At 36.9% G+C, this 18182-nt stretch overlaps 1 protein-coding gene across 1 annotated transcript; it reads left to right on the top strand.

Annotated features, from left to right (window-relative positions):
* Positions 1–791: 791 nt before the first annotated feature.
* On the top strand, positions 792–17910 carry LOC145993896 (mitochondrial nicotinamide adenine dinucleotide transporter SLC25A51). The gene is made up of 2 exons (XM_083129791.1): positions 792–1292; positions 15936–17910. The coding sequence occupies exons 1-2, from the start codon at positions 1056–1058 to the stop codon at positions 16656–16658; spliced, it is 960 nt and encodes a 319-aa protein (XP_082985917.1). The 5' UTR covers positions 792–1055; the 3' UTR covers positions 16659–17910.
* The last annotated feature ends 272 nt before the right edge of the window (positions 17911–18182 follow it).

The following is an 18182-nucleotide window of genomic DNA, read 5'->3' as shown; positions in this document are numbered from 1 at the left end:
ATGCTAAGGGACATAATCTTAAAACATTTTTGTGAAAGTAATCGCTACAACTCCACAGTATGTGTTTCAGACGTAATTGCATACATAGCATGATGAAATCACGATAAGACATTGGGCCCGTTCCGAAAGTCGCACGAGTTTAACGCGTTAAACGAGTTATGGTAACTGGCCGTTCCATAAGTGCTTCCGTGCGTTTCGTGAGTTTCATTATGCTGTCCCAAAAGTCGCATTCCGTGCGTTTCGTGCAAGAACGAGATTCACCAAACGCACGGGACAGGATGCTGGTTTGTTCCGTGAAAATCGTCTGCTCCTTGCAGACAAAGCGCGTGCTGGTGGATTCAAACTGCACTAGTTCGGAAAATGTATTATAATTTTAACAGATAGCGATATGAAGCAACATGCACAAGATAAGTATGGTTTGACCGTTCCTTGAATGTGATTAAAATGAGTAACAGTGGCCATAATAGAGTTTATTTTTGCCATAAGGACATTCCTTCCGCTGACGCCATGCGGAAACTTTCTCTAAATAAAACGCTGCGCCTGCGCTTTCGCCTAGAGTGTCCCATAAGTCAGTAAAATAACGGGTTTCACCAGATTCACGAGCCCAGTTATTTTCGTTGAATGCGTTCGTTTCGTTAAGACTTTCGGAACACACCCAAAGACCGAGTCTGCTGCCACGCGCATCTTTTTTGAGGTTCCAGCAGAAAAAGAACGTGGCAGCAGACACTGCCTAAAAAAAGAAGATGATCACTGTAAGATTTGACATTATGATCTGTGGTGTGATTGCGAACTAGTCTGTGGCGCCTAAAACTGGAACGGACGAAGTAACAAATGTAAACATTAGAGTCTTTAAAGTGAAAATAATTATTTATGTTTTACTTATAGGATCAGATCAAATATTTAATAATCGGCCACAAAGCTCTTCGAAAACCGATGATATGTGACAGTGGATTAACAGTAGTTTTGTAGCAGCTATGTGTGGGACGAACTTATTAATCGATGAGAATTACGAACTCTTGACAACTTGTTTATGCCTAGCTTCGTATTGAACAACAATGCCGGGTTCTTCTCCTGGCACGACACAACTGCTTCAAAAATCCAGCGAACCGAGTTCGCTTGTCTCGGAAACATATTTTCCTCAACCAAGTAATTCCACCTCTAAAATGAAGATGTTTCCATTAATTCAAAAGGATGCCTTTACATTTGATAGGAAGGAATTTATGTGCGGTTGGGGAGCTGCATTTGTCAATATTGTGATCACTTTTCCACTGAATAAAATTATATTTCGACAGGTAAGGACAAAACCATACAGGGCCTAGTTGATTCATTAGCTTAAAATAAGAGAGAGAACGTTCACATATTAAACTAGCTGTTCTTTAGATGCCATGAAGCCCTTGTTTTTAAAAAAATGTTCTAAAACTTGTATTAACAACAGCAGGCATGAGTTTACAATACCGGACCACTCTCCAATTTCTATAAAATTTCGCCTACTTACTAATTTCGGTGTCCTGATGACGTAACTGTAGTTCATATTTGGCGGTCGCTTGTTAAAATTGTACATTTACGTCTAGAAAGTGTAAAATAACCTTGCGATTTACCACGCTGATTGTCCCTACACAGCAATTCGGAACCATCTTTTTTTCGCAATTCGTTAATGGTCTTCCTTTATGCACAACAATCTTGCTGACGTAAGACGAGGAATGCCTACGAGGTTAGGTTAGGCCTGTTAGGTTAGGTTCCATTAGCATAAATACAAAGAAAAATTAATATTTGGTATACCTAATATTTTAGCTACGAGAACTATACTTTGTCTTGCCTGTTGATTTCTTCATGTTGGGAAAATGGCGTCTTCCGTGGAGCTATTGTTCTTATGGTAGGGTTACGTTACGTTAAGAAAACATAGTTTATTTCCTTTTTTTCTCGATTTCCATACTTGACCGCCAATTAGTACATGCAGATTCGTGTTTAGGAGTTCACAATTAGTGAGTAGGCGACATTTCATAGAAATTGGAGAGTGGTCCGGTATTGTAAACTCGTTCCCAACAGCATTCCTAAAGAGCCTTTACAAAATCACTGAGTAACTGACTGATCAGGTTTTTGCAATATAAGATTGTGAACATTCTAATTTCGGTACTAGTTAAATATAGTGAAAACACAATTTACTCGTTTATTTCCGAATTATTTACATTTGTACTTGCCTTATATGCATAGCAGAACATTTTTCGGTAATGATAGTATAAGCCGGAGACGGATTTCTTACAATTTACAGGAGAAAAGACGAGAAAGTACTTACAGAATTGTGTTCTTGAGGACTTTCTGAAGCCGGGGAAATTGTTTTTTCGAATCGTGCAACTTATGTGGCCTGTAAGTAAGGTATTTTTCGTCATTCATGCATCTCCGTTGTACGATAACTCGTGCCGCCATTACCGTCGACTACGTGAATCAAATGTTCCATGCGTTCGATCATGTAACCCGCTGTCAGTGTAGCAACCACGCGGTAGTTTTACAAGATGACGTGTGAGCGTTTTTTTTTTTTTCCAATTTAAGGTAAGACTCTAGTTTACGTCCTTTTCCTAAGGAATATGTGTCATATATCGTTGGAAAGCTTATTTTATAAGGAATTCAACAACGTAAATCCCAAAGCGAGAAAAAATTTCCTGAAGGAGTGAATCTGGAAAAACCGATGTTGTCCGGATATGCATAATTGAACGTACTGAGGAATTTTTTAGATGATGAAGCACATATTTAGGGGTGAAATGAGTGCTAATGGAACCTAACCTAACAGGCCTAACCTATCCTCATAGGCATACCTCGACCCCATGAATGGATAGTGGGGCTATCGTGAACAGAAAGTGTAAAAAGAAAAAGGTACTTACCCGAAGAGATGCCGGGTGCTGCACCACGAACGCAAAGAAGAAATCACCATGCAGATAAGGACGTAAAGTAGAGTCTAGCCTCAATTTTCGCTTAAAAATCCTTTGTGAATTGTTTGTGCGTCATTTATCGGTTCATAAGTTTGGAAACACTGCACATCAACTGACGATACTGCATATCAGCTGACGACAGACAACGTGAGTCAAGATTTGCCCGCCGAATTAGCAACGACCAATAAATGATTATAATGTTAAGAATAACACTTTTTTCATGGAAAAAAAGTGATCCCCAGCTTGAAAAATGTTCCGGTATGCATATGAGGTAAGTAGCAATGATTTTTATTTGAAAATAAACAAGTTTAACATGTCTCCGGCTTATACTACTGTTACCCATTTTTCGGTAAAAATTTACTATCCTTCGGACACCTCTAATTTTTTCGTTTCGTCAATTTTTGACATTCGTACTTACGTATCTGCTTCGCGGAACATTCCTGAAAGTGTATCAACGTTGTTTTGATGAAATTTGAACTATGTTTCCTAACCTAACAACTAACCTAACCACGTGCCAATGGTTCGTGGGGCTAGCGCCAATAGTTCGCAATTATTTCCAATATCTAGATCCTGATACCAACACGACACCAAATTTTAACTATGTTTCCTAACCTAACAGAACTAACCTATCCACGTGCCAATGGTTCGTGGGGCTAGCTATTCTCCGTCGGAGAATTAATTTTCAACCAACAACATGAATTTCAGCTATGAAACATTCCCACATCACACAAAACACCTTCCCGATGTTCGACAATGCTACAGGAACTTATTACGGTAAGTAGTTTCTTCTGTAAAAATAAATAAATGTGTCCGAAGGATAGTAAACAAGTACCCATTTTTCAACTTGGAATTATGTTGTTTTTTTTCACTGAAAAAGGCGTAATTTTTAACATTACAAGTATTTATTGGTCGTTGCTAATTCGGCGGGCAAATCTTGACTCACGTTGTCTGTCGTCAGCTGAAATGCATTGTTTCCAAACTTATGAACCGATAAATGCCGCACAAACTATTCACAAAAGGTTTTTAAGCGAAAATTGATACACAAACCATTCACAGAAGGTTAGGTTAGGCAAACAGAAAATTAAATAGAAAAAAACAAAAAAAAAAAAAAAACGCTCACACGTCATCTTGTAAATCTACCGCGTGGTTGTTTCACTAACACTTATTAACCGAAAAATGATGGTTTTTAGGCTAAAAATTAATCCACAAACCATTCACAGAAGGTTAGGTTCAGTTAGGTTAGGCAAACATAGAAAATTAAATTGGAAAAAAACCTGCTCACACGTCATCTTGTAAAACTACCGCGTAGTTGCTACACTGACAGGGGGGTTACATAACCGAACGCATGGAACATTTGATTCACGTAGTCGGTGGTAATGGTGGCATGAGCTCTCATGCAACGGAGATACATGAATGTCGAAAATTACATTATTTACCGGCCGAATAAGTTGCACGAATGGAAAAAACACTGTTCCCAGCTTCCAAAAGTCCACAGGAACTCAATTCCGTAAGTACTTTCCCGTCTTTTCTCCTGTAAATTTGAAGAAATGTGTTTTCACTATATCTAACTTTTACCCTAATTTCAGTTTCAGGGTTTGTAATACCACTGTCCACTCCGAAGAACTATATACATTGAAATGTCATAGCTCACAGACTACATTACATGTATCTGTGGTGTCTGCATAATTTGGGAGGAGAGTTCCACATTCCAGTGTGTAGCGAGAACAGGGCCTCTTGTGATTTTTCTGTAACTTGGGACAGTGTTTAGTTTTGGGCTACATGTAGAGTTGGAAGTGGTCGGGGAAAAAGGCCGGTAACAGTTCGTTATATCAGAGACACATTTCTTCATTTTTACAAAAGAAACTCCTAACGGGAATGAGTTTCTCTAAGGTTTTTAACGTTCGTCAAGGTATTTTCTTTCATTGTGGAATCTATTTCACCGGGAAATCATGTATTTTTCAAGAGAAATATCTCACCGATGCACAAGTGTCATTGTTTTCGCTACATGAACCAGATGCTGCATACATTTGATGACGTAACCCCCTGTCAGTGTTTCCAACCTCCTTTTTTTTTAACTATGCTTGCCTAACCTAACCTTGTCAGAAATAGTTCATGGGGCTATCCGTCAGCTACCCGTGCATAATGTACAATTTGCACACGTGACGAACACAATATAGCTCGACCACAAGGAAAAAAACCTTCCGTCAAATGCGTTCGCGCATCTTCTCTGCCAATGTCGGTGCTCGGGGCAGTGTTGCCAGGTCCGACTTGAAAAAATCGGAGATTGTTCCTTGGGAAACCAGAAGATCTGCTACAAAATCAGATGACCTAATAGTAGCAGACGAACGACGTTCTCGGGGGCGGGGTGTGCCATAGGCATGCGCACTGGGGTGGGGGGGCGACGTCCGCAGATTTTTTCCAGCGAAGGGGAAACAATGTACTGTATTTTTATCAGGTGGGTAAATGAGGCATATTATCCCGTAATAATGTTGCTCTCTCAGAAAACGCCACTTGAGTTTGAAATTATCACGTTCATACATTCTTATTATAATAATGGATGTAAATTACTGTGACTGAAATCAACTCATACATCTGAAATAATAGGTACTTTTATGTCAACATTAATTTTCCAGAAGGGAAGGGGAGTGGCGACCATTTTTGCACTTCCTTCTAGATGTCCATGCCGCTATATAATTTTGTAGAAAATTAAGTATTTAAGTATAGAATAGTATATTAAGGATAGAAAATTAAGTATTTTCAAACGATGAAAGTTGGAAGCAATTACGGGGGAGGGGGTGCATTATTTCCTTTGTAATTGAACTGTACCACTTCGTGCTGTAGCAAATTTCTTGTTTTTCATTCATCCATATTGTCGTACTTACCCGTAGAGGCACAAAGTGACGTAAAATAACTAAAATAGAAATAGATTTGACATAATTTCACAGTTCAAACAGCACTTTTCATGGCTGAGTGGATTTCACTCTATCTGTCCCCTCCATGTTCAAGTAAGGTGAGCAGGAAACGTGTTTTTGAGCAGGCCGTTGGAGGTGCCATAGCAATAGTTTATTAAGGAATTCTCCCGTGAAATCAATAGGTCTGGCATCACTGACATTGGCTGCGCCATAGGCTTCTGCCCCCTGTGTTTTTCCCCACCCGCCAGCGCGATGAGGTTCTGCGCAGGTTTCTTTCCTTGTGGTTCCACTATAGTAGGTATTTTTTGGTGAAGAAGGTTGGAAACACTGCATACCTACAACGCTAGTCAACCTCTGCCCGCTATATTGTATGTTACGGAAGCAAAAAAAAGGAATAACAAAAACTACTCTCTATGTGAAAAATTGTGTTTGTTTTCGTGTAAAAAGCATAATGGCACCTTGAACTATGTTCCGCAATACACGATTGGTAAGTACGAACCATGCAAAACACAAAATATCCGATTTTAATGTGTCTCCGATATAACGAACTGTTACCAAAATGCCTTTTGTGGGGAAAAAATGTTTTTTTTTCTGCAGCTGTTTTGGTTGTTTTTTTCTCCAAATTTTGAAATCAATGAAAATACATTACTTGGCTGCATTTTTCTTCTTTCACAACTTTCATTTATCTCTCTACTGTAAAAATACACTCATATGAAAATTGAAAATACAACTAACTTTCAACATTAAATTAATCGGTACTTGTTTACTATCCTTCGGACACATTTATTTATTTTTACAGAAGAAACTACTTACCGTAATAAGTTCCTGTAGCATTGTCGAACATCGGGAAGGTGTTTTGTGTGATGTGGGAATGTTTCATAGCTGAAACATGTTGTTCGTTGAAAATTAATTCTCCGATGGAGAATAGCTAGCCCCACTGACCATTGGCGCATGGATAGGTTAGTTCGGTTAGGTTAGGAAACATAGTTAAAATTTGGTGTTGTGTTAATATCACTATCTAGAAATTGGAAATAATTGCGAACCATTGGCGCTAGCCCCACGAACCATTGGCGCGTGGTTAGGTTAGTTCGTCTCAGGCAAGCGAAAAGGCCTATCAGAAAGACGTACTGGTAATGTGAAAAATTGTAATTCATTTCATCAAAACAACGTTGATACACCTTCAGGAATGTTCCGCGAAGCAGATACTTAAGCTCGAATGTCAAAAATTGACTAAACGAAAAAATTAGAGGTGTCCGAAGGATAGTAAATTTTTACCAATTAATCTAGACACAAGCAGTACTTGCAAAAATGCCACCTTTTTTAAATGTATGTTTTTTCCCCAAGTGTTAACTTTATATTTTGGTCGGCTTATTAAATACAGTATATAGTCACCGGACACCCAGTGCTGTTTATTCCAAAGACACCAGCCAGCTAACTAATGAGATGTTGGACCTCCCTTCGCTATTAGTACAGCATTTTCTCTTCGGGGCTGGCTTTCCATTAAGTTCTCATTTGTTGCTGGGGAATTTTTTCCCATTCGTCCTGCAGTCTCGTGAATAGTTCATAGGTGATTTGCGGTCGAATGGGTCTGGCACCAACTAATGCTCCAGTTCATCCCAAAAATGTTCTATGGGGTTCCAGTAATGCTCCAGTTCATCCCAAAGATGTTCTATGAGATTCCAGTATGTGCTTTGATCAGGCCAGCTAAGCACATCCACCTGATCATCCTCAAACCACGATGCAATGGACCCTGCTTTATGGTCAGGAGCATTATCATGCTGATAGAGACAAAGGCCCATTCCAAATTGTTGCCACAGTGTAGCTGTCCAAAATGTCCTCATAAACATCACTGTTCATGTTGCCATTGAACAAAACTAATGGCCGGAGTCCAAAGCAGGAAAAACCCCCAGACCATGAGGCTACCACCACATTCACTTGGATGTCCGATGACTTCTGGCTATGTAGTATATAAACACTTGCATAATATAGTAGATTTGTGTACATTTTGTAAAAGGAATCTAATACAAGGAGTTCCACTCGAACTTGACACCTGAATTAGCTTATAAAAATCAAACTATTGGTCATAATGTAATGAAATTATCTACGGACAAACCTTGGTGTATGAGAAGCATGGTGACGTCCTTGACGATGGTGCCAGTCTCTCTAGTTCTTGCGTGGGCATGCATGTGCGTCTGGTTGATTTTGCCGTTAAATGGAAATTGTACGGACGTGTGCTTTCAGTCTGAGTTCTTGGCCCTGCTGTTGTGACCCATATGATAGATATTCATTCACCCTTCTCATTTACATTTAGCATAAAATATTTGTATTCTCCCTTTGAAGTGCATCATGTGTAATTTGACCTAATGGCTGATAAACCTGGTCACCTAACACATTTTGGCTAGTGTGATTGTTAACCAGTGTGAGACCAGAGGAAGGTAAATTCGTTTTTTTAACCTTTAGGAGCCCGAGGCCATTTTCACCGGTAACCCCCTTGCTGCCTGAGCCGATTTTGAGCAAAATGCAAAGTTTCAATTAAATGAGTGTAGATCGGAGGCAAATTGCCCTAGAGAGATGAATGATATACTGTTGTACGTGGAATGAACCGGAGATTCAGACTATATAAAATTTATGCAAATTTGACATATATGTGGCAGGCAGGGGAGGTGAGAACCCCCAAAATTTCGTAAAAAATGGAGATTTGCCTCCCCTCCCCCCCCAAGAAAAAAGTACATGACAGTGTGGACATGTACATGGAAGTTATCGCTGGCATGTAAGGATAGGGTGACCAGACGTCCTCTCTTATCCGGACATGTCCTCCTTTTTAGGTGTCTGTCCGGCATCCGGGTGGATTTTTTAGAAATCGGTAAATGTCCTTTTTTGGAAGGAGTATAGCATTGACCATAGCAAATGTGCTGCATACAGAATGCTTCACTCAGGGCGTGTTAAATATTCTAGCAATGCTCACCTAGCACCTGGGAGCTCAATACAATCACTTTCCCAACTGAGTCATTAGTAGGGTGCATATTTAAGGCACTAAAAACCTCTGAAAAAGGCAGTCAAATAGGCACCAAAATGATGAAAATGGCCACTTAAAAAAGCACCATAAACTAAGAAAATACATTAAAATAGGCAATGGATGTGAACTTATTTCAATTTTCTTCTTACAGTGCAAAGTTATACTATATTAGCACTTCATTTTATACATAAAGTGCGCTAGCGACTAACACTATAATACTCTTTTGATCAAAATTCACATTTGCAGGGAATCGTCTGTTAAAGTAATTCTCACAAAAAGAGCTTGTGCTAACGACTGTGAATTTCAACAAAAGATGAAAAAAACGATTTGCACCATAGTAAAAAAAAAATATATAGAACAATGTTCCAATTCAGACCATCAAATCTGGCGAATTCCAGATTTCCGTCAGTACAACATCAACAAAGCCTTACATATTTCAATATAGGGAAAGGCAAATGCATGTAAGAAAAATCTGAAGTATGCAAAAATTGCAGAATATCCATTTTTTGGCACGATTAAGCAAAATAGGCACTAACCATCAAAATAGGAATTTATAGGCACTATAAAAATGTGTTTTCGGAATAGAAACTCCATGAAACTAACTTTAAAGTTTAAACATGAAAGCCTATGGTTTACTACAAAGGAATAAAAAAGGCAAATAGGCAAATTTCCGCACCCCAGTCATTAGTATTAAGTGCTGAGACTGCTGCAACGCATGTAGTCTGTGCAGTTCCTTTTCGGTTGATTGATTTTCTTATTTTACTTTGATTTTCTGCCACTTTTGGCTAATCGCGAAGATAAGTATGAGCGATGATATGATGATTTTGATGAAGGACACTCATGCCCAGACCAGGATTCGAAACCAAGGCCTCTGGCGTTGTGGTGCGGTGTGCTAACCACTCCACCACAGTGGTCGGCCAGTTCCTTTTCGAGTTATACATACGCAATACAGAAATGCGTAGTGAGAATTTTGATTACTAAGTAATATTTACTTTCATGAAATAAAGAAGCGAAAGTGTATGATCTTGCAAGAAAATATCCAGTTTTAAAGAATGGAAAAAACAAATAGGAGGTAAAGTGTAAGGTGGTTGCCACCTTCCCCTGCTGTTCAAAGAGTGCTAGAAATGTTCGTGGCATTGAAATCATATTTCTCTACCCAATCTAAACTACCTAAAATTTTAATTTGACTTTTCGAAATAATTTAAGCGAATCTTACTTGTTACATTTGCATTCACTTGTGGAGATATTCCAGTCTAATATCCAAGAATTAGAAAAGGAGTAAAATTCTGTGCTTCAAATTATAGGTATTCTTTGTAATTTGTTAAAAAAAAAACAGATTAGGAGTTGCTTTCTTTGCTTAAAGGTAAGATGAAGTTATTGAAAGAGATCTTCTGAAAAGGATCTGTGAGCAAAATGATGGTAAGATTTTTGTATATTGATTAAATTATGAGCAAATGTATAGCCTTTTTTGCTGTGTCCTCTTTTTTTATGACTCTGTCCTCCTTTTTCGCCATGCTCTGTCCTCTTTTTTGAATGTATGTGTCTGGTCACCCTATGTAACGAACACAAAAATATTTGCATTATTATCGTATGACCAATGTAATACGAGTTGTACCCCCAAAAGGAATGGTCAGCATGCCACTGATTCAAGCTTCAAAATGCAACGTTTCCTTAAAATGACTGTAGCTCAGAGGCTAATTGCCCTAGAGAGATGAATGATATACTGTTGTACGCGGAATAAATCACAGATTCAGACGATATAAAATTTATGCACATTCGGCATATATATAGAGGGGGAATCCAAAAAATCTTTTTTTTTAAAAAAAAATATTGGGGTTTCCCCCCGCGCCCCCTGTAAAAAAGGACGGAAAACATTCCTTTTGATCCCGGGTACCGATAAACAAACTTCCTTCGAATGCAGTTTCCAAGGGTCAGGGAAATGCATTGCTTTAGAACAACAAAGCCAGATGGCCTTAGAACAACAAAGCCGGATGGCCTTTGTTGGCAAAATTTTTCCCTTGAAAAATGACGCAAAAAAGAAGTCGCCTTTTTCCCGCCATTTTTATGAAAAAAAAATGTGCAAGAATCATTTATGTTAAATACATGTGTTAACAACAATATGAAAAAAGAAAATCTGAATTCTAGCCAAAAATAGCAAAGTTATAACGTAAAAACTACAACCTTGACAAAGCATCTCGATCGAGACGATCGGGCACCCGAGGTTTCCCTAAGGGCATCTCGATCGAGATGATCAGGCTCCTAAAGGTTAAAAGACGATGCCCTACTCAAAAAGTTTACCCCTTTCAAATTTTTTGATCTTTACACATTAACATGCAACCTTGAAATTAAATATTAACCTTTAGCCACCGGAAGGTCGAAGTTTCATCTGCCACATGTATACCCCTTCACACCGGATGGTTGATATTTTGACCAGCAACGTGTGGCAGCAATTTAATGTGCCTTTTCCTGAAAACTATACATGATATTTCAATTCTGTCTTTTTTTATATTTAGTATGCATATCAAGGTATGACATACTGGAATTACAAAACAATATATCCATTGTTACTACTATTAACAAGTGAAGTTTGAAAAAGTCCTTTATTTCCCCTTTGTTATGGCTGTATTATTATGGGATAGATTTCAAGAGATATTGATTTAAATCAGGTAATTTTTTAAAAATAATAACTGATTTAAATCACTTTAAATATTTTATAGAATAATGTACATAAGGATTTTATAGATAACAGAATCAATTTTGGTGAAAGTACATTAATCTTGTAATCATTTAATGGTGTTTATTATTATGCTGTATGGAAGGAAAAGAAAGGAATTAAAATATGAAAGGAACTGAATATGTATACTATAATCAGACTTAAATTTCTCTTGATTTAAAATTCAATAACTTTTATGGTCAAAGATAGCAAACCTTTTGTGTTGAAAGATATTCAAAATACTAATCATGTTAAACCGTAAATAGTGTCATTATCATTAAACTGTAAATAAACATTAAAGTTTCATTAACTCACACAACGAACATTTCCATAGTTGGTTCATATATACAGATTCAGAATATTTTTCTATTTGGTTTCATCAATTTGTTCAAATAATTTACAGGGCCATTTACTAGAAAAAGCCTTATTATAAAAAAAAAAAAACATATATCTGTATATATGGTGCCAAGCAATTTTAAGCATGATTTATTTTTTAAAAAAAAAATCATTAAAAATCATGACTTTTATCCACCCTTATAGATTAGATTTTTAATAATGGCTTTAACTGCAAAACCACTGCATGTTTTTGAAAAAAATATATTCTATAAGCAAGAATGAGTAAAGACTGAATCACACGGAACTGGATTATGCGCTGAACTGGCTACCTGACTGGAAGTGATGGCTGGCTGCTTGACTCGTTTTGCACTGATGTTCATGTCCTAATTGCAACTGGCTTTCATCGACTGGATTCTGTGGAATAGCCAATCAGACAGAAGTTTGGCAATGTGAAGATAATCTAAGTTTGCAGAAGGAAATTTTTTGTCTGTGGTTTCCGAGTGTAGGTTTGTTATGTTAGTTTCTCGATAAAGGACTGAAATGATTCGCATTCGTGTTCAGTTCGTTCGGTATCTATGCAAAGCGATGAGATTTATATGTGAGAAATATGATTAGCCGATAATGAAATTCCTTATTTTTACAAGTGCATTGAATGTTGCAAAAAATATTGTTTCAGTGAATGAATCCTGCGAATCTCGTGTATGAATATGCATACCCGAGTTTGTTAAAAAGCTTGTTGAGCTTGCATTGATTACCATATTTTCTTTTGAGCCAATTTCTAGTCCATAACTTTCTTTTTTTAATTTTTAAAACAAAAGTAATTCTCCTACAACATTCTTCAAATTGCTTGTCCATATTTTTAGATTGTCTGCTCTGCGCAATGTCTTATGGGATCGAAAGTATACCCACAAGTACGGTAACAAGTATAGTGAGAGGTGAAAACTAGCAGAAGGGTAGCCAGTCCAGCACCAACTAGGACATTCCTACTGGAAATCCAGTTCCGTGTGATGCGGCCTTAAGAAGCAACATTTTAAGCAATGTCCGACAATTAAGGATTCAGGGGGGATGCGGGGGGCCCAATTGTCGAAATTTGCCCCAACCACATGTTAGCACATGGCATCCAATAACGTACCATTTCTTGAAAACTATACACTAATTTCAGTTCCGTCTTTTTTGTTCATTAGTTTACGTCTAAAGGTACCGTATTACATACTCGAATTACAAAACAATACATCCATTGTTACCATTGTCAGCCCCCATGGTGGAGTGGTTAGCACATCATGCTACAATGCCAGGGGTCCCAGGTTATAATCCTGTCCTGAGCATGGATGTTTGTGAGTGCCCATTCATCAATTTCATCATGTCATCAGTCATCCACATCTTCGCAAATTAGCCAAAGTGGCACAAAAAGTGAAGTAAAATAAAGCAAATCAATCAATCAATCAACCAATTACTTATATTAACAAGTGCTATTTGAAATAATCCTTTGTGTTATTAACAAGTGCCATTTGAAAAAAATCCTTTGTTTTCTTTTGTTACTATGGGATAAATTGAAGATAAAAGGCTGTGACTCCTCAACCACTGCATCTTTGTGAACAATTTAAATTCTAAATGTTAGAATGAGTAAAAAGCAACATTTTATGTAACATTCGACAATGAAGGGTTATGGGATGAAGCAGGGGCAAAGGCCCGAATTTCAATTTTTTTGTAATTATACAAAATTTCTGAACCCTGTAATTTCCATTTTTTTTTTCAAAGTTGCTGCAAGTTACGTACATATCCTCATAGAGTGGTTTTTGGTCATGCTTCTCTCCAAATGTAGTCCATCCAGCGTCCATAGGGCCGACGCTATAAGCAAAATTCCGGACATTGTCCCAAAGCTGGCAACAGTGCCGCTTTACATAATATTATTACTTTTTTTTTTTTTTTTTTTTTACTTAATAAGTATCAGTTGCCAATTCATTTCAGTTTATCTCTGAATTAAGGGCCATGGTGTATTAGGGAACTGCTGGGCTTTGGCCCGGTACTAGGGTGATCATACGTCCTGTTTCAGAGGCATGTCCTGGTCATCTCGTCAATATTATTAAAATACCACTTTTTGTCCCGTTTTACAAAAGTCTAGGAGTTGCCTTAAAAACCCAAGGCTAAATTTGAGAGACATTTTTTGTTAAAAGGAAATTTTGATGGAATTTTTAAACTTGCATCATGGCAACACCGTGGCAAACCAACTGAACTTCGTTTTGAGCACTTCATATCAATCAAAATGGTCCATTGTCATCGTAAACATTTGAGCAGACAGGAGTTTACTGTTTAAGTTATATCTCGATGCGGATTGTATTGTTTTGTGTGTTCCGTAATTTGCAGAGAAGTGCATAAGCTTGTAGAGTTTCAATACAACAAGAATTTAAATTCCTGCATCTTGACACAAACTCATTAGACAAATACTGACATTTATCAACTTAAGCGTTGATGGACTAACTTCAAAGATTGCTCAGAAGGGACCAGATCGATTTTATAATAATTAATACCTTTTGACTACAGGAGATCATATTCATTTATATTTTATGAAGTAATATTTATATAACCCATACTTAAGTAAATAATATGTTAATAATAACAATAATTTTAAAAGTAGCCTAGACTTAACCGATTTTACATGACCTCTTTGAGATGTCCTGTTTTGGGGTCAAAATATTATGGTCAGCCTACCCAGTACCATGCTGCAAGAGTTCATTTGATCCAAAGATCATTAAACCCAATTTTATATTTGTCAGCAATCCTAGGCGTATGCCATAATTTACCCCTCAAACCTATAATCGTTCAGGTTACCAGACTGGTGATTCCTCCTAAACATAGCATTCCTTACTAACAAAAAGATAACTAAAAACTAACTCAAATTAATCTATGCTACTAATAAGTTTAATGAATTACCAATCATACTAATGCTTAGTAAATCAACAAACAATTGCAAAACTTGAACCAGAATGGGCCAATACAATAATACAAACTAAAGATTATTAAATGTAGCTATAGACTCTCCATCTAGTTTATTTTCTAGTTGTATTTGTATTTTATGTAAGAAAATTGAAAATAAAGACGAAAAGGAGAATAAAAAATGCAGGGTAACCGTTTAAATTTAGGAAACTGACGTCCTGGTTTATTTAAAGGTACCCGGACACTAAGTGCATGGACTCGAATGTATGCGGGTGGAGGCAGGCTTACTTTGCCCCCCTACCTTTTTATATGCCATAATGTATTGATTAATATTTAATTTCAAGGTGCATATAAATTTGGATCTAAATATCCCTTGTAGTAGCATACTGATCTTAAATATTAAATGGGGTATATATGCATGTAGTTCTGCATACATATTATGAATAAAAATGTTTTTAATTGTCCTTAAAACTAATAACAGATTTATTGAAGATTAGGCACAGAGATGTACTACGTAAAAGTTTTCAACGATAAATACAAGCTCGACCAGGACTCAAAACCCAGTTCTCTGGCATACTGTGCTATTGCTCTACCACTGTGCTACCGAACCAGCCTGGCCTCGCCTGAGCTTTCGCTGTCGCCGTTTTACCTGCGGGGAATCGTCTCTGGAGCAAATGGGATCTGGAGTTACGTTAGATAATTTCTGAAATACAAAAGATCTGCAACTTTGCATAGGTTCCTACCTTAGGTGACTCTTTCAGTATGCAAAATTTCAAATGAATCAAAAAATGTAAAGTCTAGGACCTTATTGATTTGACATGGAATGGCCCCTAATTGTTATGATTAGCGTAAAGAAGACAAAACAACATACAATAAGTACAAGAATGTATGAGTCAGAACATGATTGAGTGTTAGCTACCATAATTTATGAAAACTTTTCTTGTAATTGCTTCAAGTGGCTGTACTTTTTTGTAAGACTTACCTATCATCCCACTTTCTTTCTTTCCTCACACATAACTTGTTTTGATCAATATGAATGTTTGCTGCCATAACAATGAATTAATATAGTGCCTTTGTGTTGATTTCATGGCATATTTCAGATGTTGCATGATGTAGGGACAACAACAGCTATTCAACAGCTACGAACTGAAGGAGTGTATTATCTCTATCGAGGAATGCTGCCCCCTCTATGCCAGAAAACAGTATCTGTTGCAATTATGTTTGGAATGTATGAACATTACCAGAAGATGTTACCAGTATTCATGTCGACCAATTATCCTGGAATGACGAAAGATATAGCTGCCGTGCTCGCTGGATGTACAGAAGCAGTCTTGGCTCCTTTTGAACGAATCCAAACCTTGCTGCAAGATAAGAAATACCATAATAAATTCCAGAACACGATGCATGCGTGCAGGGTCGTGCGAGTGTACGGTGTTGGGGAGTTCTATCGTGGTTGGTCCGCAATCTTGCTGCGCAATGGACCTAGCAATGCGTTGTTTTTTAGACTGCGCGAGGAAGCAATATATCGCATTCCTACTTGGCCGTCTGTATGGGAAAACACGCTGAGAGATTTTATATGTGGTGCACTCATAGGAGGATTCATTAGTTCATTTTTTTATCCTTTGAATGTTGTAAAAACTCACATGCAGAGCCAGTTAGGCGGAGAGTTTCAAAGTGTGCGGAAAGTTTTCTGTGACATCTACAATGAAAGAGGTCGTGACTGGAGGAAACTTTATCGTGGTCTTCACATAAACTACACAAGAGCGATTTGCAGTTGGGGTATTATTAATGCTGCCTATGAGATTTTAAAGAAATATATATGATCATTCATAGTGCTAGTTTGTAGCAAGTTTAAGTGCGACACTTCAATAGTGGTGATATGTGATTTGAGATGGGTTGTGTTTCAGAGAATATTGTCAAATTATGAAGAATTTACTGTCCTCAACATAATCTAGTCCAAACACTTTATTCGTCAGTATACGTAGGTCCTTTCACAACTAATATGCTTGTGTTATATTAAGATTCACATGTGCATATGAGATGCACGTACAGAACTACTTCAATTGCTATTGTGTAGCGTTTAACAAATGTGTAAAGAATTTGCAAAGCTCAACTTCAATGTAGAAATGGTCATAATGTGACTCACAATGTGTTTTATGTAGAAAGAGAATAAAAAGGTTGTATACCATGTCAATTCTGGATGAACTCAATCTGTGTCCACCTAAATCAACATGACAAGGCTGCATGTATAACCAACAAACTATATTATAGTACTTGCACTGTATACACTATGTCAGTTTGATTTATAATTCAACTACAGCATATCCTGAATGAATAGTTGGATTATAGTAGTTGCAATAGATTTATTTGAAGAGTATGTGAATTAGAAGATTATTCTAATTTGTGATTATTAGTAATTATTTTTATAATATAAATGTTCAAGAATTAGTATAAAAATTGCCAAGATAGGTGAAAAATCTCAAAAATAATGCATAAAAATAGCTGTTTTTTCTGTATATCTTCTAAAACCTACACAGTCTTCAGTTCCAAAGCTTATAGTTTTATTTGATCCAAGGACCAAGGTGGACACAAATTCATTCTAACTTGCCATTTTCCTTTAAAAGTAGATAACAGTCATTGATGTCGCATTTATCTATGTAAATTTGTTATTATATGCATCAATCATGTTTCATAAAGTGAACACTTTCTTCATGGATTGGAAGAAAAGACAAACGCTATTATGCCTTTTTTGTCAGAATGTTCAGAGTGTTATTCCTTGACCAATCAAAATGCAATCATTTGCTACTCCTCAATAAATGTGCTTACTATTCTTATATGTATGTAGAATATTTAAGTATAAACAAAAGGTCTTTCAACTATATATGATATATAAAGTATCAAATTGCATCAAAACAAGTAAATGTTTCTTCTAATTCTGGGTATGAACTTTACCTGTCTCTTTATGTGTTATTAGTTTTTACTCTCTTTGAGAAAGATGAGAAAGCTCATCTTGACTTGGATGTGCAATTTACTTTCTACTTCTGTGCATATGCATAAATTCTGTTTCTTTGTGAAGATGGCTTCTATATTATTATTATTATTTTTTAAAAAAGTTTTGTTGTGTATTCAAATATTTATTTCATGTTATTAAAATCTGCTCATTCTTCCTATCATATTGGCATGCCTAGTGGCTGTTCTCAATCGTGCATGTCGCTTGTTGAATTAGGCTTTCATGAAAACTTGATCACTCTTGAATATTTCTTTTTATGACATTATGTTCTCAAAAATAGTGCTTGGTCAAGAGAGTTTGATGAACCGAACTAAAGCAAGCTCCATGTGCAACAACT

Source organism: Lepisma saccharinum, chromosome 10 (genome assembly GCF_977018435.1).
Source record: "Lepisma saccharinum chromosome 10, izLepSacc3.1, whole genome shotgun sequence".
Taxonomy (NCBI): Eukaryota; Metazoa; Arthropoda; class Insecta; order Zygentoma; family Lepismatidae; genus Lepisma; species Lepisma saccharinum.
This window is presented reverse-complemented; position numbering and strand designations above follow the sequence as displayed.

Excerpts from the sequence above, each read along its gene's own strand:
- LOC145993896 (XM_083129791.1), top strand. The coding sequence starts at position 1,056 with ATGCCGGGTTCTTCTCCTGGCACGACACAACTGCTTCAAAAATCCAGC. Across the intron at positions 1,293-15,935 it reads ATAAAATTATATTTCGACAG|ATGTTGCATGATGTAGGGAC; the intron begins GTAAGGACAAAA and ends GGCATATTTCAG.